At 44.5% G+C, this 21,411-nt stretch overlaps 1 protein-coding gene across 1 annotated transcript in view; it reads right to left on the bottom strand.

Moving 5' to 3' along the window:
• Positions 1–20,971, bottom strand: part of ADAMTS18 (ADAM metallopeptidase with thrombospondin type 1 motif 18) — a 157,269-nt gene extending 136,298 nt beyond the window's left edge. Inside the window, exons 1-2 of the mRNA XM_067720437.1 lie at positions 20,698–20,971; positions 17,454–17,770 (exon numbers count right to left, since the gene is read on the bottom strand). Of these exons, the coding sequence (XP_067576538.1) occupies positions 17,454–17,770; positions 20,698–20,971 (591 nt within the window). The remainder of the gene's footprint in view (positions 1–17,453; positions 17,771–20,697) is intronic.
• Positions 20,972–21,411: the final 440 nt, after the last annotated feature.

The raw sequence follows: 21,411 nt of genomic DNA on the forward strand, positions 1-21,411 counted from the left end.
AACCATATTATCATTTTTGTATTTCCACAGTCTATGATAGGACTGAGGCACATAGTAAGCTGGGAATAAATGTTTTGGGTTAGAAGGATGAGTAGATGGGTGGGAAAGAGGAAGGAATAGAGAGAAAAGAAAGAAAAAATGTCAGCAATTCTTACTGAGAACGAAGAACACAAGCCCCCAAGGGACCTTGACTTGGCTTCCCTGGTATATTTATAAAGAGGTTGAGTAATTTAAAGAATGTTGCAAATTACACAGGACCCATGTACTACTCACTCTTAGATGAAGGGTCTATTCAAAGAAGGGATGACAGAAATAGATTCAACGATCAGGTCAGCTGGTGAGTCTATGACTATGAGGGAATTAGGTTTCTTACCCAGCATTCCAATTAAAACAGAGCTCCGTACCTCTCCAAACACCTCCAAGTACCTCGCCTCTCCAAGTACTAAGAAGTTAATGTATAATAAGTTGCCCCACTCCATGCAGTAGATACAAAAATCGAATATACCGTTACAAGGCTCCTAGGGTTGAACACACGATCACAAAACACAGAGGACATTCTCCCTTCATTCCCAGAACTGCCCACTGACCCCTGTCCTATAGATCAAGAGAACACACAGGGTATTTAACTCTTCTCTAAGCTCAGCTGCAAATCCAGAAACGGAATCCACATTTCTAACCTACATCCACATGGTCAGACTCTCTCCCGCACAAGAACACAAGAGTCAATTTTCTTATCAATATATCCCTGTGCCTTCAGAGATCCAGTCATTTTCAGCAGGCTGGACTGGCATACTGTGAAATTCAAAAGCAAATACACATCTTTCAATATACTTCCAGACGGTTTTCCTGCTGCCACCTAATCCACCTGCCAGTCCCCATATACCATTCCTCTCGATCTCCTGGGCTAAATTCCTCAAAAGCAGGTGAAGTACCTAAAATCATTATTCTTAATGGCATTGAGATCAACAACTATACACTGAAAAAAATAAACTTACGTGAATGCATTCTATTAAAGAGGCCAGTTTGTGATTGTGTTGTACCAACTGTTCTCAGCTGGGCACAAAGATGTCCCCAGGGAACACCTGGCCATGTCTGGAAACATTTTTGGACACAGCCAGGGGGGTGTTACCGGCATCCAGTGGGTAGAGGTCTGGGGTCCTGCTAAGAATCCTACCATGCACAGCAAACTCCCCTCCCCCCGCCTCAATGGCGTCAATGGTGCCCTGAGAAACCGTGGGCTACACATCACAATTTCCTCCGCAGTTGTAAACAGTGAAATCGAAGGAGGCTTTTGCTGCTTCTCCTTGGACCTACGGTCCCACTTGCCCCACGAGGCAGCATGAGGGGCTGATGGATGATCTCAGATGACCGTGATTCTGCAAAGGGAAGGGACCGTGTGCTTGAGCCAGCTACAGAGTAAGCACTCTAGACGTTTTCTGCATTTGTTTTTTTATTGCTACAGAACAAATTACCACATAGTTAGCAGCTTAAAAATAACCCCTATTTATTAGCTCACAGTTCTGCAAGTCAGAAGTCTGGGCACAGTGTGACTGGGTTCTCTGCTCAGGGTTTCTGCCTGAGCCAGGCTGCATTCCTTTCTCTGGGAAAGAATCCACTTTCAAGTTCATTCAGATGGTTGGCACAGTTCAGTCCCTTCTAGTTATAGGACCAAGGCCCCGTTTCCTTGCTGGCCGTCAGCTAGAGGCCACCTGCATTCCTTGCCACGTGGCCCCCTCCACCTCCAAAGCCAGCAATGGAGAATTTTTCACATGTCAAATCCCCCTAGCTAAACTCTCTGCCTTTCCTGATTCTGTGTGATCACAGAATAGGTCAAACCTACCTGGACAATCTTCCTGTCCTAAGGTCAAGTGATGTGAAGCCTTCATTACATCTGCAAAATCCCTTCCCAGCAGCACCTAAATTAGCAGTTGATCGAATCACTGGGAGAAGGTGTGCATACACCAGAGGCTGGGAAGCTTGGGGGCCAATTTAGAATTCTACTCCCACAATTTTTATATGTTATCATTCTCTCATTTAATCCTCAAGGTAACCCTTTTGAAACAGGAAGGAAGGGGGCAGGGCACAACCTCTAAAAGCATGACATAGCCCTTGAGGATACAACATAAATTGGTAAGAACCAACTAGTTAGAACCAACTAGGTTCAAGACGGCAGAAGTTTCGACTTCCAATTGAGCCTCATTATGTGCTCACTCTAATACATTAGCATATGCTAAAGGACACACCCACAGGCGCCATGACAGTTCCGAGGCTGACCATAAAAGGCCAAAAAGTGGGCGTGGCCCAATTCCTGGAAATCTCTGCCTCTTCTTCAAGATAGTTGGAATAATCCTCCCACTCATTAGCCTATGAAATTACCCAGCCCATAAAAACTAACCAATGCATATTTCGGGGACTCTCGCCTTCTCAGATGTCTCACACTCTGTCTGTGGAGTGTGTTTCTCCCAGGGCCGTTCTCGCCTCTTGAGATGGACAACATTCTGTCTACGGAATGTGTATCTCTCTAAATAAATCCACTTCTTACCTATGACTTTGTCTCACTGAATTCTTTCTGCAATTAGAGAAAGAACGGGAGCTTCATTAAGTCCTGAGACCAGGTGTGTGATCTCAATTAAAAGACAGTGGGTTCAAGTCCCAGTGTCGGTTTTGGCTGGGTTCAAGTCCCAACCTTAGGTGTACGGTTTCACTTTGAAGGTTGTTTTTGAATTTTTTTTTTTTTTTAATCTCTGCTTTACAGTCAGGGCAACTAGATTCTCAGATAATTTGATAATGTCCCAAAGCTGGGTGAAGGATACATGGGAACTCTCTATATTATCTTTGCAACTGTTTGTGAGTCTAAAACTATTTCAAAATAAAATGTCTGGACTTCCCTGGTGGTGAAGCAGTTAAGAATCCGCCTGCCAATGCAGGGGACATGGGTTTGAGCCCTGGTCCGGGAAGATCCCACATGCCGCGGAGCAACTAAGCCCGTGTGCCACAACTACTGAGCCCACATGCCACAACTACTGAAGCCCGCACACCGAGAGCCCGTGCTCCACAACAAGAGAAGCCACCACAATGAGAAGCCGGCGCACCACAACGAAGGGTAGCCCCGCTCGCTGCAACTAGAGAAAAGCCCATGCGCAGCAACGAAGAGCCAACGCAGCCAAAAATTAATTAATTAATTAAAAATAAAATGTCTTTAAAAAGAATAATTTCACCAAGATCACGTAACTCTTAAGTGAAAGAGATGAACTTCTAAAACTCCCATGCATTTTAACATACCATCCTGCCTTCTTAAGTTACTGCACAAGGCATTTCTAAGGTAACAGCATCTCTAAAGTCCCTGAGGACGTTTATCTAGAGCAGGGGTCCTCAAACTTGACAGCACATTAGAATCAACTGGGGAGTCTTTTAAAAACACAGATACCTGGGCCTCATCCTCAGCTATCCTGCTCTCATTGGCCTGGGGTAGGCTCTGGGCATCTACATTTTTTTTAAAGCTCTCTAGGCTGAGACTCACTGATCTAGATATTATTTTATCGTAAATGACAGTGCTAAATATATATTAGACAGAAATTAGCATTTGCTTTATGCACAAAAGGAATCTTTTAAAGGGACTGGAATTCATCTTACTTCAGTGCCTTTCACAGGAAAACAATGACTGTAAAACCTGAGACAAGACTAAGCCTTAGGAAAACACATTAGCATATTTAAAGAGTGAGAACGCTTTTCAGTAACATTTTCTTTCAGCCACATCTCTGTGCTGCCTACAACAGACCTCAACTCGACAATCAAGGTAGAAATAAAAATTGCGTTCATTATTTATCGACAGAGAAATTCATCTGGGGTAACTCTTCATTCGCCTCCTCGAAGTGACAAAGGAAAATATGAAAGGGAGCTGAGGAATTGTAAAGTCACAGAATGAACCCACAGACACTCAAGCAGCACTCGGCTGTGGGAGAACTCAGTAAATAATGAGAGAGATAATCTCCTTTGACTAGCTTATCTCAATCCCTTTCAAGTGCCAGTTCTAAAGGAGGGTGTGCACATAGCCGGCTTCTAGTAAATTAGTGATGTGCACTTTATAATTTATATTAGAAAGCATGCCCCCTTGACTTGTGGTGGTAATAAGGGCAGATAAGATATTTCAAAGCTCAGTGGCATGAATAAGCAATCAAAAGAATTCAGCTGAACATGAAATCCTTCCATACATCAAAGGCATCCCTTCAGGAGAGGTGAGCGTGCAGTCCAGACAGAACACTCTCACCAGACTTGTATTATGGTATTTGAGTGTACGGGGCCCTGTAACTTGATAGAAAAACCGTGGGAACGCGCTTCCATGGGAATAACTTGATCTAACTGAGGAGGAACTCCTGGGTTTGTGGACAGAGATGTGCAGGAAAGCCAGGCAAATATTTTGGGTCATGAGAGCCTTCATGTGCACTGTTAACATTAGGCCTGTTTATACTTGGACTTCAGGAATTAATCAGTACCATTTTCCCTTAAATTGTTTATTGTTGATGGTGGGAAACCATGCAATTTTACCAGCACACATGCTCCCCTGGAGAGAACTGGTTTTCTAAGCCACTGTCTTAGGCTCATGGAAAACAAAGAATGAAGTGAGTTCTCAGTAATTCTGCATGTTATACAACCAAGGTGATAGTGATATTGGGTGGATAATGTCAGTATCAGCAAGTCAATCTCTGGCCATAGCTTACATCCCATATGCGTTTGGCATCTCAGCTTTTCATAAAGTAGGTCTTTCTGTCTCTCTCTCTCATAAAATATACAATTGCATGCAACTAAGAAGACCCATATACAGGGAGATCAGCTCAATGCTTTGTGACGACCTAGAGGGGTGGGATAGGGAGGGTGGGAGGGAGACGCAAGAGGGAGGGGATATGGGGATATATGTATACATACAGCTGATTCACTCTGTTGTAAAGCAGAAACTAACACGACATTGTAAAGCAATTATACTCCAATAAAGATGTTATAAAAATAACGCCCCCCAGCCCGCCAGACACACAAAGAAGACTCATATATATGCATGCTTTTTCAGCAACAGCAAAAAAAAAAAACTGGAAACAAATATATTAACCGGAAGGGAATGATTACATATACAGCAGTTAAAAGAATAAGATAGATGCTTACGTCGTGATAAGAAACTCCAAGTACACATTATTTTTAAGGACTTCTCCACCAAAAAAAAAAGCGCTTCAGAAATAGTACTGGCTAACACAATTTACGTACATCCTAAGGGCACACACACAACAGAAAGAATCAACTCTGGCTTCAAAAAGAGCTTCAAACTGATAGGTAACTGGGGAGCTCTTGGCTTGCGGTGCATGATCCCAGACCTCCTTCTGTGCGTTAATTCACACGCCAATACAGAAACCAAAATACGATTTAGTCTTGTTTGGACACACAGATGGTTTGACTGTGGCCCTGTGAGGCTTACTGACAGGTGAGAGAGCAAATGCAGCCCAGAGCCCCACCCACTTGTTCTCACGCATGATATAGGTTACAACTGCGGAGTTACTGCTCCGTAAGTCACAAGAGATAACCAGGCACCCAGTGAAACGTCTGAATCATGTCTGGAATTCGGGTGGTCCTGCATGCAGAAGGGCAAGATAGAAGAGAAAAGAGAGCTGAAAGACTGATAGAAAGACGGAAGTGATTATGTCATTGGGTAGCTTGGGTCCAGCCTTGCTGAAAGCTAGTCATCTAGTACAAGGTGGGGGAGGGGAAGAAGGAAAGAGGAGGAAGGGGGGAGGGAGGAGAGGGAGGGGAAGGGGGAGGGGGAGGGAGGGGAGGGGGAGAGGGGGAGGGAGGGGGAGAGGGGGAGGGAGGGGGAGAGGGGGAGGGAGGGGGAGAGAGAGAAGAAAGTTTATCCCAGAGCCAAAAAATATATTTTCTTATGCTTAACCAAGTCCAAGGTGGAGTTGTTCTAATACTTGCCACTGAGAAGTCCTATAATATAGAAACAAGAACCATCTGTACACCTGGATTCACATTAGCCACCCCTACCTGCCCCCGCTTAGTACACACAGTGCCTAACGCTAGTCAGAGCATCAATGACCACACTTACAAGGTGTGATGCATTCCAAAAGCAAAAACAATTCTCCAAAAGCATGTTCCACTAGTCTTCTATCTCCCCGGAGAAGGTTCTTTGCGGACTTCTTTAGGACAATGATTCACAGGCCCCAGTGGCCCCGGAACCATCTGTGAAGCTTTTCTTTCCTTTATTCAAGTGGACACACAGGCTCTACCTAGTACCTACTGAATGTTCAGAAGCGGAGCCTAAATATATATAGTTTTTTCCCCTCCAAAGTGCCCAAGTCTTTTTCAAGCTCATGGGGAGAAAAAAACTGCTACTTTAGACCTTGAATAGCAATATGCCGACTGGTGGTTAAATATCGTTAAGGCCTCCATCTGTGTCTTAGCTGAATCTTCCTCTCCACGGCGCCAGTTTTGTTTTTTTGTTTGTTTGTTTGTTTTTGCGGTACGCGGGCCTCTCACTGTTGTGGCCTCTCCCGTTGCGGAGCACAGGCTCCGGACGCGCAGGCTCAGCGGCCATGGCTCACGGGCGCAGCCGCTCCGCGGCACGTGGGATCTTCCCGGACCGGGGCACGAACCCGTGTCCCCCGCATCGGTAGGCGGACTCTCAACCGCTGCGCCACCAGGGAAGCCCATGGCGCCAGTTTTAATAATTCAATACATGCTCAATCAATATAAACTGTTATTAAGATCTAGACTACAACTTTACTGTCTGTGGGTGGTAAGGTGGATTGGCATTAGCCAATTCTGCTACGATAATACCAATTACTACTTGATATATTATCACACTATCGATGTTATTACTATGTGCCAGGCACTGTTTTTTAGCATTGTACACGGACCATTTTTGTTTCAATTAAGCATCCATAAACCTGAGGGAGGAACTACTGTTATCCTCATCTGGCCAGTGAAGAAATTAAGCCCAGAGAGGGTAAGTAATCTGACCTGGGTCACACAGTAAAGCATTACACTACATTACCTGTAATTACACTACATTACCTGCAGTGTAGCATTACATTACACTGCCCTGCTTTATCTTATGCACCTTGATCCCCATCTTTATCGATTTCTTTGCTCCTTCCTCTTTGATTCTTTATCTTCCTCTCATTTTATGTCTTCACAGTTGATCAAGTAGTGGTTACCTTCCCCCACAAAACCCCCAGGACTCTCACCAGGACGACTGCCAACATCCAAGGGCTCATTTCCTGTTCTGACTAGCTCGAAAAGGCTCCAGGGCAGGAGCTTCAATTACCGTTTCCTTCCTAGACCCTCTCAGAGACCAAAGTCAAGAATAATCAAGGAACTACCATATGACACAGCAATTCCACTCCTGGGTCTGTATCTGAAAGCAACAACAGTAATGCAAAAAGATACAGGCACCCCCAGCGCTCACGGCAGCATGATTTACAATTGCCAAGATACGGAAGCAACCTCAATGTACATCAACAGGTGAATGGATAAAGAAGATGTGTGTGTGTGTGTATCTACACACACACACACACACACACACACACAATGGAATACTACTGAAAAAGAGTGAAATTGTGCCATTTGCAGCAACATGGATGGACGGTATTATGCTAAGTGAAGTAAGTCAGACAGAGAAGGACAAATACTGTATGGTATCACTTACACAGGGAATCTACAAACTACAACAAACTAGTGAATATAACGGAAAGAAGTAAACTCTCACAGATACAGAGAACAAACTAGTGGTTACCGGTGGGGAGAGAAAAGGAGGAGGGGCAATATAAGGGTAGGAGAGTAAGAGGTACAAACTATTACATATAAAATAAGCTACAAGGATATATTGTATAACATGGGGAATACAGCCAGTATTTTATAATAATTATAAATGGAGTATTTTATATATATATATATTTTATAATAATTATAAATGGAGGATGACCCTTAAAAATCGTGCATCACTATAGTGAACATCTGTAACTTTATAATATTGTATACCAACTATAACTCAATAAAAAAACAAACAACAATGAAAAGAATAATCGAGGATAGAGTTCATTCATAGCTCGTCACAATCCTGAGAGAGGGAGTTACCATTGCCCATTTCTCATCTCTTTACAGATGAGAAAACTGAGGTGCAGAGCCCAAGATTCACAATTCTGGCCTTCGGGGAGACTGATGCTTCAGTGGCCATCCTCTAACAGGCAGAGAGCATGGGGAGAAAGGATCAGCCTTTCACCCTCCCACGAGAGCACCCTTCAAATCAGCCTGGGGGTCCCGCTCTCTGGCAAGAACCCTGGTGGGTTTTTTTGTTTGTTTTTTGTTCAATGAAACCTAGATATGCTTTATTAGGATGAAAGAACTTTACATTTGTTTTAAATATCAAAATAACACAAAGAAGTAGTTCAATACACAACACCCTTCCTAGTCTTCACAGAGAACTGAATTTTTCTAGAGAGACACTGGTACTCAGGAAACACGACACAGTCAAAATAGCTATAAAACTCACAAGATACTTTACACAGTTGCCAAAATGATGAATCTTGATATTTTAGATTTTTCTTTGTAATTGTTTTTAAAAGTCTTTAGTGATTAAAAACAAAACTCAGGATTGGAGACTGAAAGCTAAGTTCAAAGGCATTTCCACTTTAGTGTGCATCATAAATTCCATCATCAGAACACCTTGGCAATTTTTTTTAAAAAAAAGACTGCCTGGCATTTTGCTAAAAGTGTTGTTATGAGCAAATAATCATCTTCACACATCATGTCTGAAAGGAGCATAAAGGAAAGAGGAAAAAAAAAAATCTTTTTACCCTTGATGAAACAAGGCATAACCTAAGAAAACATCTCTGATTTGGGTCAGCCTGTGTCCAAAAACTTGTAAATAGAACCCAGTCTAATCCTTAACCTCACGTGATCCTGTCAAGTGACCAAAAAGTGCCAAGGGGGTGTGTGTCACGCAGCAAACCTCTGCTGGTTAACGAGGCCCCACAAAGCAGGACAGCCTGCGTTCTTTCTGCCTGTCTGGACTAAGGTCATTTAACTTCAGCCCTTTTATGAATGGAAATCTTTCTAAAGACTACCGGGCAGCCAGCGACCAGCAACAGACAACTCAATGGCGGAGCTTTCTGAGTCATAAAATACTTCTGAAAAACAAGGAGATCAAAGTGTTCCCCTACTGCCTATTGAAACCAACTGCTACCAAAGCTCCTTTCAGGGACCTAGGCTCTCCGGAGAACAGGTCCCTGCCGTCAGAGTCCGAAAAGGCCACCACTAAGAAAGAGACAATGGGGACATTAGGGCAGCCAGCCATGGAAGAGAAACACCACTTATGGTTTAATTGTTGAAGACAAAGCAAAAGGAAAGGAAGGAAAACCAAGGGACAGAATTGGACGGTGCATCGGCAGTCAAGGCTGGAGGGATTTCGTGGTACATATTCCACTCTGAGCCCCTGATGTGATGCTGAGGCTGGATCCTAATCAGAGACTGGACAGAAGATGCCAAAGGGACAGCACAGCTCTCTACCACTCCCGCCAGCTGGGCCCCCTGCTGAGGGGATTAATCAGAGGCAAAGCACCCACGTATCACAGATCTGGGCACAAATGCTATAGAGGTGGCATTTTTGCATGCCTCTTGCTTTGATCTTCACATTGGAGCTGAGTGTCCAGAGTTTAAGCAAGAGGTGCGTTTTCCCAACTGGAAGACGTACGCGGTAGCTGGATTCATCTGGTACCAATAAAGTACAAATAATCTCAGACCTAAGAATTGTCCTTTCGTGGTGAACCATGGAACCCTGGGCAAGTTGTGGACGGAAGCATGGCTTAAAAGAGGGGATGGGGAAGCAGTCGAATTAGTATCAAAATTCCCCCGCTTGGAGCTTCCCAAGGCATATTAGAAGGTGAGAAATGTATTAGAGCAAAGACATTTGCTTAATAAGAGTTTCCCGAATCTTATCGGCATATATGACCATGATACCACTTCTAGGGTCATAAAACCCTTTTATGGCTGGAATACCTCTGAGTTAGAAATCAATACATAATATCATAGTACCTCTTTGGGGAATTAGTGCTTTGGTGATTTTCTTGTCACTAGCAGACTATGAAGAGAGGTTCCTTGAAAAAAAGTTTCCACAGTCAAATAAGTTAGGGAAACTTTTTAAACAGTTAAGCAAATGTCTTTAACACAGGACATTTCTGAGTTGTTAACACCCTAATCTAAAACCATACTCCATGAACCCTTTGTTCCAGGGCTCTGCTGCATCACAGCCTGGTTCAAAATAAAATAGCATTTCTCGGTCTAACATCACCACTCCATTTCTTCCTTAGAATGAAATCCAGTGACACGAAAGACAGCATCCACCTTGCCTGCAGCTTCTTCCACCCTGTGCCCTGAACAGTGCCTGACATAACAGAAGCCCATCGATACCTGAATGACAGTCATTCAATGTATCTTTCTGGTCAGTTCTCCAAATGTGACATTTCTACTAAGTTGCAGAAATGGGCTCAGTCTGTCAAACCAACAGCAATTAAGAAAAAAAAAAAACTTGCCTCTATGTCCAATGTCTTAATCCAATGGTTCTCTAATGTTAATACCTATTAGAATCACTTGGAGAATTAAAAATACGTACTCCTGGGCCCAGCCTCCCTGACCTTCTGTTGTATGTAGAGATATTGACATTTTCAACACCTCAAGTTAAGCTAATCCAGCTGACCACACTCTGAAAATTACCGTCTTCCTGAAAAAGGAATGCCGAGGTAGAAAAATTGGGGGCAAAAGGGTCTTTGAGATCTCCTAGTATGTAGGAAGAAAGACAAAGGTTTGTCCTAGCATCCCAGACAACGAAATTAAGAAATACAGGTGAAAGTCATAAGAAGGCAGGTTGTATGTCAACATCAAGATGAAGGGTCTCCTGACAATGGCATAGGCTTCCTGGATGTAATGACAGTTTCATCAACATGGTGGTCAAGGAGATGCTGGGTATGGTCAAAAGAACGTACATGGCAGAGAGTGATTAGATTGGGCTCATCTGCAACCCTGAGATTCTGGGACAAAGTTCTGCAAACCTACATAACCTTCACAGGGTGTAAGGCAGCCAGGCATAGGGAGCACTGGTGAGCTGGAGAGAGCTTGTTCCTGTTGAAAGGCATTCAAAATTTAAAAAATTTAAAAGCAGGGGCTTCCCTGGTGGCGCAGTGGTTGAGAGTCCGCCTGCCGATGCAGGGGACACGGGTTCGTGCCCCGGTCCGGGAGGATCCCACATGCCGCGGAGCGGCTGGGCCCGTGAGCCATGGCCGCTGGGCCTGCGTGCCGGAGCCTGTGCTCCGCAGCGGGAGGAGCCGGAGGCCTGCATACAGCAAACAAACAAACAAACAAACAAAAACTTAAAAGCTTTTGCACAGCAAAGGATACCATAAACAAGACGAAAAGACAACCCTCAGAATGGGAGAAAATATTTGCAAACAAAGCAACTGACAAAGGATTAATCTCCAAAATATACAAGCAGCTCATGCAGCTCAATATCAAAAAAACAAACAACCCAATCCCAAAATGGGCAGAAGACCTAAACAGACCTTTCTCCAAAGAAGACACACAGATGGCCAACAAACACATGAAAAGATGTTCAACATCATTAATCATTAGAGAAATGCACATCAAAACTACAATGAGGTATCATCTCACACTGGTCAGAATGGCCATCATCAAAAAATCTACAAACAATAAATGCTGGAGAGGGTGTGGAGAAAAGGGAACTGTTGGTGGGAATGTAAATTGACACAGCCACTATGGAGAACAGTTTGGAGGTTCCTTAAAAAACTAAAAATAGAACTACCATACGACTCAGCAATCCCACTACTGGGCATATACCCTGAGAAAACCATAATTCAAAAAGACACGTGCAACCCCAATGTTCATAGCAGCACTATTTACAATAGCCAGGTCACGGAGGCAACCTAAATGTCTGTCAACAGAGGAATGGATAAAGAAGACGTGGTGCATATATACATGGAATATTACTCAGCCATAAAAAGGAACGAAATCGGGTCATGTGTAGAGACGTGGATGGATCTAGAGACTGTCATACAGAGTGAAGTCAGAAAGAGAAAAACAAATGTCGTATAATAATGCATATATGCGGAATCTAGAAAAATCTTATAGATGACCTAATTTGCCAAGCAGAAATAGAGACACAGACATAGGGAACAAATGTACAGATACCAAGGGGGAAAGGAGACGGGTGGGAGGAACTGGGAGATTGGGCTTGACACATGTACACTATTGATACTATGTATAAAATAGACAACTGAGGGGAACCTACTGCAGAGCACAGGGAACTCTACTTAATGCACGGTGGTGTCCTAAATTGGAGGGAAATCCAAAAGGGACGGGATATATGTATACGTATGGCTGATTCATTTCGCTGTGCAGTAGAAGTTAACGTAACATTGTAAAGCAACTATACTCCAAAAAAAATTTTAAAGGACACCCCCCTCCAGACATAACGGTAGGCAGATTCACTCGTGGAAGTTTGCAACTCCTGTTTAATGGATTATTCCAAGTAAATAACTGCCTACTCAACTCCTGAATAAAATGAGACCCATCGTGTGTGGGGGGTACATTTTAAGAGACTATTTCGAGTATAGTTTAATTCTGAATTATTGAATTCCCTGCCGGAGAAATCCTAACCGGAATATGTATGTATGCAAATATATTTCACTATTAGAACCCCTCCACCCTCTCTCGCTCGCTCTTGGAGTTTCCCTACCAAGTCAAGTTAATGGTTAGCTTTCCTGTCAGTACTCTATTATCTAAAGGGGACTTCTCACTTTTTTAATACACACTGATGCACACTAGGAAATTGCTAGAACCTTGAAAGTCACTCTGATGCCAGTTGCCAGCCCCCGTCTCGGGGAAACACCAACGGAGACACTTCAGGTGAAAGAAGATTCATCTCAGTCTCCTTCACCTCATGCCAGTTTCTGTATTCATGCCAGAAGAGTCGTTTATCTCTTCTGGCTTGTGAACTCTGACACGCGTGTAAGAGACCTGCCCGTCCACCAAGCATGTTAGAGACCTGCCCATCTCCTGAAGCCTTGAATTATTCTATTCTGAATGCATTACAGCACTTGCTAATTCACTTTAGGAACCCCCTGTCTGACCAAAGAAGGTGAGCAGTGTTCATGGGTTCTGGGTAGCTAGAAGGAAAGATTCTTCCTCCTGGAGTGATGATTTTCCTCCATCCCCATCTCTCAATGGGCCTAGAGAAGAGATTCTTCAATGTGGCGCCTCAAGTGATTTCCCAGAGTTCACTATTGCTATTCAACAGTGTTTCATATGCAGGTCAATGCATCGTTAGAGATGCAAAGCCATGATATCAAAGATGCTAAGTTGGCAAAGGTGTTTTTGCTCAGAAGCCTTGTTTCTCTTCACAAAGAAAGGAAAAAGCACCACAGTTTGGGCTGAAAACATATACAGGAGTCCTCCACTTTCGCAAGTTTGCTTTATGTCACTTTGCTTTTATGAAAAACGCAATTAGCACCTGGTTTTTGCTAACCAAAAGAAATACGAAGAGGATTTTCGTTTTTATGGGGAAAAAAACCAAAGCAAAATAGCGATCAGCGTGGTCAGTGTTTGGTTGGTTTTGCAGCTAACCCTTATACAGGCAGCGTTCACCCTAAGCAGGGAGAGCGGCACCGCCCAGCTCCTTCCCCAGGAACTGCACTAAGAATCTCTGCATCAAGCCACTGTCGCTCTGAACTACGTCTGTGAGCACTTGTGCTTTATGTCCATTTATTTTGTGCATTCATTGCCAAGATGTGTCCTAAGGTAATTGCTTCTTTGCTTTTGTCATACGAAAGACTTCATAGGGACACTCTATTTTCAGATAACAGGGAAAACCTGTATAATACTTCTTGTCCATATATGATATCACAAAAGAGGGTATACAAGTGGCCAGTAGGCATAAGAAAGGATACTCAACTTCATTAACCATCAGAACAACGCAAACTAAACCCACTGTGTGATACTGCTTCACATCCATCAGTGGGAGTGGCAGAAATGGAAAAGACAGACAACAGCCAAGTGTCGATGAGAATGTGGAGCAACTGGAACTCTTACCCACTGCTGACGGCCGTGTAAATTAGTGCAACCACTCTGAAAAGCCGTTTGGCTGAATCTAGGAAAAGAGCGGTAAGTGCAGTTCCTGGGGAAGGAGCTGGGCGGTGCCGCTCTCCCTGCTTAGGGTGAGCGCTGCCTGTATAAGGGTTAGCCGCAAAACCAACAAACGAACACTGACCACACTGCTCGCTATTTTGCTTTAGGGAAAACATATATATTAACCTATGACCCAGCAACTTCAGTCTTTGGTATGTTTCCAACAGAATGTGTCCATAAGCTCACCCAAAGGCATAGACGAGAATGTTTAGTATTCCTCCTCCTAACAGCCCCAAACTGGAAACAATTTAAATGCCACCAACAATTAGATGGAAACAATGTAGAATATTCATACAGAGGAATTATTGTATGACCCTCTCTTAGGTAAAAAATTTTTAAATAGGCGAACTTAAGCTATGTGACAAATTAGGACAGTGGTTACTTCTGGTGGACAGTCACTGGAAGGGGATGTGGGGTAGGGGTCTTCTGGGACACTGGTAATGTCCTGTTGGATCTGGTTGTGGGTTACAGCGGTGTGAACTTTGTAAAAATTCATTAGGCTGTACTCCACGATTTTTGCATTTTTCTGTGTATACATTTTTGCACTTTTCTGTATATACATTATACCTCAATAGAAGTTACAGACGTTAATACAGAGCAGTGTCTCAGCTTCTCATTTGTGGCTCTGTCCTCTTACTTGTTTTATTGTTCTTATTGTTTGATTGAGGATGGCTGTGTCTCTATTTTGCTGCTGTTCGGCAGGGACTTGGGGAGGTGGGTAATGCAAGGGGGATAAGCTTGATCCTCTCCCTACCCCATGCCCCATGGGCCCAAACAATTGGATAATTGGACTCAGATGCCTAGAGATGGCCGTGGTCTTAGAACTAATTTCACATGGCTCAGGAGAGGAAACTGAGGCCTACAGAACTAAAGTTAATTAAGTATATGTGGCTGGCTTGTTGAAAAGTAGGAACAGATTGTGAGTTTCATGATTTCAATTTATAACAGCCTTATAAAAAAGAATGAAATGCTATTTGCAGCAACATGGATGGCCCTAGAGATGATCATACTAAGTGAAGTAAGTCAGACAGAGAAAGACAAATATCATATGATTTTGCTTATATGTGGAATCTAAAATATGATACAAATGAACTTATTTACAAAACAAGAAACAGACTCACGGACTTTGAAAACAAACTTATGGTTACCAAAGTGTAAAGGTGTGGGGGAGGGATAAATTAGCAGTTTGGGATTAACATATACACACTACTATATATAAAATAGATAATCAACAAGGACCTACTGTATAGCACAGGGAACCCTACTCAATATTCAGTAATAACCTATATGGGAAAAGAATCTGAAAAAGAATGCATATATGTGTACGTATATGTATAACTCAGTCACTTTGCTGTACACCTGAAACTAACACAACATTGTAAATCAACTACAGTCCAATATAAAATAAAAATTGAATTTAAAAGATAAAAACAAACAAAAATCAGATTGGTACGCAAAGAAAAAAAATTATATCGGCCTTATACAAGGGCAGATGTGGTTGCCAATGACTTCTTTCACCTTCAGCCCAAAGATGGAACTTTTAAATTTGCCTCATTCTTTGTGTTAAGTGGTCATTCTCTGTTCAAAAGTGAATCTCCTTCTGAGGAGAAACAACCTAACATCTATGAATATGGGATAATTGGTCAGATTTCCTATCACTCACAGAAAGTGGAATATTGAGCTCATTAACCACGGGGAGACTAAGCGCCTTCCAAGAGCTGCTGTAGCACTTTCCATGTAGGAAGTCACTTTATCCCCACGGTGCTGTAAACCCTCTTGTTATTCCCATTGTAGAGAGAGAGACACTAAGACACAGAGAGATTCATAACTTGCCCAAGGTCCTACTAGTAAGGGCTGCTATGAAAGATGAACTTGGACAGACTACTCTTCACCACTGGGTTATCTGGAATGGGATAGTTTAAGCCACTGTGATGGAGGGCCTAACCTCCTTCTGAAGACATAAGGATACTGGAATAGATAGAAGAGAGGGAAAAGAGGGGGACGTTACCAAACGAGCAGTAGACTCATGACAACCAAACCAACCAAACAACAAAAACAAGATATATTCACGTGTGTGTGGGCTGCCTAGGTGCGTGTAACTATCTTAGAACATATACGTCACTAGTAAGCCATATTGCTCATTTAAACAGATCCAGCTTAGCCAGGAATTGTTAAATCTTTGCTTCACTCTATAGTTTAAAGACCATACGAAAAAATATCGTAACTCTGGTGGTGATAAAAGATTTTAACTACATGTCAAGTCACAATATGAAAACAAAAACGTTAAATAATAAAGTTTCAGCTAGCCAAGAACACGGGAGTCTTCATTCACCAGCGCCTGAGCCCCTCTCTCTTGCTCAGTCACGATGTATCACGTACGTTACACTAACTACATCCTCTGCTGCGCCTTCTCACATTTTCCTTCTTCTAGCCACGCCAGAGCATGACCATGGTGTGTCTCAACACACACAAACTCTTCTGTCAGTTACAGACACTTCTCAATTGCAACAGAAGATGAAATCGACCCAGATCACCATTTATTGTCTCACAGATGACTGAATCCTGAGACAAGCATCATTTATACCAATATTCTTGATCTCGAGCCCAACAGCTGAGGATTACACAAGAGGAAATAACGCTCGTCCCAAATCTTTTTAAGTGTCCTGCCTTCCTGGATGCCACACTTAATCCCACCAGCCCCTGAACACACCACATCACACTCAGAAAGGACGCCTTATGGGAGCAGGACAACGTGAACAGATTAGTTGAAAGAAAACAAGAGGCCTCCCTTCCACAGGGAAGGTTGGGCTTCCCAGGGCAGTGAACACACTTTTGCATTAAATACGGTTTTCCCTGTTTCAAAGCACTGTGGAGGCACGCAGCTTGTTAGATTTATATAAAGCCTGGTCTCTCAAGACTTTCCAAAGCGAATGGCATCCATCACATTAATTTCCTTGGGGGATCGTCTCAAACATGGAAAATGAAGAGGCCCAGACCATTAAACATCAAAAGAACGTTCTAAATGGTAATTAAAGTTCTTTTAGATAGATTTTCTTTTTCTGGGAGCAGATTAGATTAATTCAATTGAGAATATTATACGTATCAAAGCTGACAGTGTGAATGTGTGGAGTTGGCTGCAAGAGCACTTAGGATTGCAGACATCTGTTCATTCCAGTTATACAAAACACAGGAAAGAGGGAGTAGGGGGTGCTTACCAAGCCGGCACATGTAGACACAGCGACGGAGGACAAGCTGTCGTTTCTGATAAATCCCTGATAGAAACATCTTGGCACCACGGGTTCCCGAGTCTCTGAAGCACCATCTTTTCCAAGTACCTGGACAATAAAGTGACTGCTCAAGATTGCCGAGGGCTTAAGTTCTAAGTGTAGTTCCTGTCCAAATGCTGAAAATCGGTAATGCAGGGAGCTGCTGGCACTCTGCGCCGACCGCTTTTTCCTGCCGCTGTGCAAAATGTCGTGTGAAACATATGACCCGCCCGAGTCCACTTCTACCGGCGTGACAAAGACGTAATCTGCAATGGGAAAGGTTTCGCTGTCAGCACCCACGGCCCGCAGTGCCCGAGGGTCCCTTTCCAAAAGGCTGGCAAAGAGCAACACACAGCTGAAAGGTACTTGTTCTATTGCCTCGCACCTAAACTACCTATAATTCAGAGCAGCTCATGACGAGGAGAATTGTGTGATCTTGACAATTAGCTCTGCCACAGCAATTCCTACAGAAACTATAAGTCAGGCACCATCTTGTAGAATGTCAAGAATGTTTCTGGAAAATGCCACAACTCTCATGGTCTGCAGAGAGAGATGGACTTTTTATATATTAGTCATAGAGTCATCCATACATAAAAATTGATTTGGGGGAGACAGTATTAATAACTATAAAAACCACAAAGCCAAGAAAGGAACACTTTTTTCCAAGATGATACCTTTGTGCTTAAACTACATTGGGAGCATTGGGGTGGGGGGGACAGAGTTTAAATTTCAAATGTAACTCACAGCACTGAGTAACTTGAGATGAATTCTCAGGTAATTAACAAGTAACTGTAGTTTTATGTTTCCAATATTAATTATATGTGATAATAAAACTCCAGCACTTGTATCACTCAGCGTTTTACAAACAAGCTTTCCCTGGGACAATTCCATTTAATTGTAAGCATAAAATAGAGTGGATACGTAAAAATGCCTCGAAATTGTCAGAACTTCCCACTACAGTCTGTTGCTGAAAATTGCTCAGACATGTTGGTGGGGGCGTGTCAGATCAGGGGACACCTGGAAAGACGTGTTTAAAAATACCTTCACTGTTGCTCCCTAGAGCAGCGCTAATTACTGCTTGTCCCAGAGAAGAGAAGTTAAACAACAATTTGCTGCTTGAAAAAACGAGGCTAGCAAACTGTTTTCTATCACACGACATTGAAACTGAAAAGTATCATCCCACAAGATGATCTGCAATATGCCCTCTGCGCATTAAAAAACGCTCTGTATTTCCACTTTCTAGGCACAGAATGGGAAACTAATTTGGACCGTGTTTAGAAAGATTCTGAATAACCAAGAGGCATGTTTGAGTCACTTGGGTCCTTGGTTACTGGAGGAGGAAAAGCAAGAGGAATTTCCCTTTTCCGAAAATAGTCAACAACCGGAAAAAAGAAAAAAGGAAAAAAAAAACAAGAAGAGAAAAGAAAGAAAAAAGCTAAGGAATGAACAGAAGCCCTGTAGCTAGCAGGGATCAACGAGTGATATTCTAATTGGTCCTACATTAAAAAAAAAAATCCCAATATGACAATAATTTTCAACTATGTTCTGTCTATGAACCATCTGTTACTCATATTGCTTGAGAAATTCATTCTTACAATGTTCTTGCCGTTCTCCCCCATTTTCTTCTTCACTCCTTTAACTAGAAATACTATCTAATTGACATGCATATTAAAAAGCAATTAAAAAAATGTTTTTCTCTTAACCTTAAAAAAACTGAGTGGGATATACATGATTTCTCTTCTCTTTAAAATTGCTACTATGCCGTTTTCCTGGTATGTGGCTTTTGATTAAACACAGCTTTTTCTTAGGGACAAACCACCTTCTCCCTCCCCCATACTAAAACCTAATTGTGAAAAGCATCCCTGACATGTGCTCAGACACAGTCTCTGTAAGCTGATTCTTACCTCCTTGACCAAAGCCATCTGAAACTCTGCCTGCTCTTAGCTGGGAGAACACGCAGAAGCCTTATCCAGCCAGCGGTCTGCAGAATCAGCCTGCAAAGCCCCCCACCCACACACCTGCTACTAGTTTGTTTCCAAGGGGAGAATGAACAAGCAAGCTGATGGTAATATTCAGTCCTTGATGGGAAGAGGGGCAGTCAGGGCCCCTGTAGTGAGTGATCTGATTAATCGGCTCAGGGGCTACCTAAAGATGAGGTCCTTACAGGTGGTAGCTGGAATGGAGGGGACCTCCAGCCATTTGGCCCTGATGAAACAATGAGGGGTTGTTTTAGAAACTGCAGCCAGCTTTTCTGGTTGGACAAAAGGCGAATTTCTCAAGGGCAAATTCCTGGCTCTCCCCTGTCCCCTCACTCACCCACTCCCTGGCAGCACAGCCTTTCTCCATGACTCTGCCATCCCCCCTCTCCGCAGTATGATCCCTGGTCCCCTGAGAGGAGGAGATAACCCTGCAAGACTAAAAAATGATAAAACCCCAGCTAGACATCAAGGTCTTGCTATAGAAACCTTGGATCAGGAATCAGCTGTTCTCCAGTAGCCCATGGGAACAATGGTAACAAGGATTTTCCTTCCAGGTGCCAGGGAGAAGTTAATAAATGACAGAAGTAAAGAGTGTTCTGGAAGTCTGAAGCGAGGGAACTTCAAAGGAGATAAAGCAAAACCCCCCGCCCCCCCACCAGAGGATACCTGCTTTCCTCTCTCTCTAAAAGTGATCTTTGGGAATCAATGATACGAGGGAAGAGAAAAGGGAGAAAGAAGGAAGGAAAGGGAGAAAGGGGACAGGAGTGAAGGGGGGGGAAGGAAGATGGGGGAGAGGAAAGATGGGGGAGGAAAGAAGATGGGGGAAGAAGGGGGCATGTCCTTTCCCGGAAGAGGAAGGAGATGAGGACGGTGCCCTTTGATACCAGCTACCTAGTCAATGTCCACTCACTTTCTAATTTCTCACCACAGCACGGATTTTTTTTTTTTTTTAAACCAGCCGTCTGTGAACGAGGGAAAGTATTGTTTTCTCATTTATGTGACTTGCAGCTTGAGGCACTGATTCTTCCGATAAGTTCAGAGTCCGGGCCACATCCCCCTCTCCAAACAGGAACCGTTTCCAGGACGCGCGCACACCTGCCACGTGGGGGGAGGGGTGGCCTCATCTGCCCTTTCTCTCTTTGGGGGGAAGGAAGGGACAAAGTGCCTGGAGAAGCCCTTCTGCGGGGGGGGGGGGCGGGGGGGCGAATACGAACCGTGGTTTAATCCGCTGCCGCCGCCGCCTCGGCTGTCACTGGCTAAGGCTGCGGCGACCGACGCACAGCAAAGGCAGCAGAGCTGGAGCGCCTGCAAGAGAAAAGGTGACACCGTGCGTGAGGGGCGCGGCGGGGCTGGGGTCCCCGGCCACCCGCCATCGGCGCCTCCCCGCCGGGCACCTGCCTTGGCCACGCGCCCCCGTCCCGCCGGCCCCCACGGCGGGCCCGAGCGGGCGGCGGGGAGGGCGCACGCGAGCAGGAGGGCGCACTCCATGGTCAGGTGCGGGCGCGGCGGCTGCGGGCGGCGCACATCCTCCCCGCCGCCCCGGAGCGCGGCGCTCCAGGTGCGGCGCCAGGTGGGAGCCGCCGCCGCTCACATCGCGGGCCGGGCGCGCCGGGCCTCCCCGGCTCCGGCAGCTCGCGCGCCCTCCCTCCCGCCGGCGCCGGCCTGCACAGCGCCGCCTGCGGCTCCTGGAGGCGGCACGGGGGAGCCCCGGACCAGGGCTGGCGCGCGCCTCCGAGCGCAGACGGCCGGGGGACTCTGTTCGCGCCTGCCCTCCCGTCCGTGCGTCTGTCTGTGTCGGGGTGAGCGTCTGAGGCTCCCGGGGCCAGCAGAGCCAGCTGGCTCCCCCAGCGCGCCGGAGCCGAGCGCCCGCCTCTCCACCGCACGGTGATTGGCGACCAGCGGCTCCCGGGCCCGTCCGAGCCCCCGGG

This window comes from Pseudorca crassidens, chromosome 20 (assembly GCF_039906515.1).
Source record: "Pseudorca crassidens isolate mPseCra1 chromosome 20, mPseCra1.hap1, whole genome shotgun sequence".
Classification (NCBI taxonomy): Eukaryota; Metazoa; Chordata; class Mammalia; order Artiodactyla; family Delphinidae; genus Pseudorca; species Pseudorca crassidens.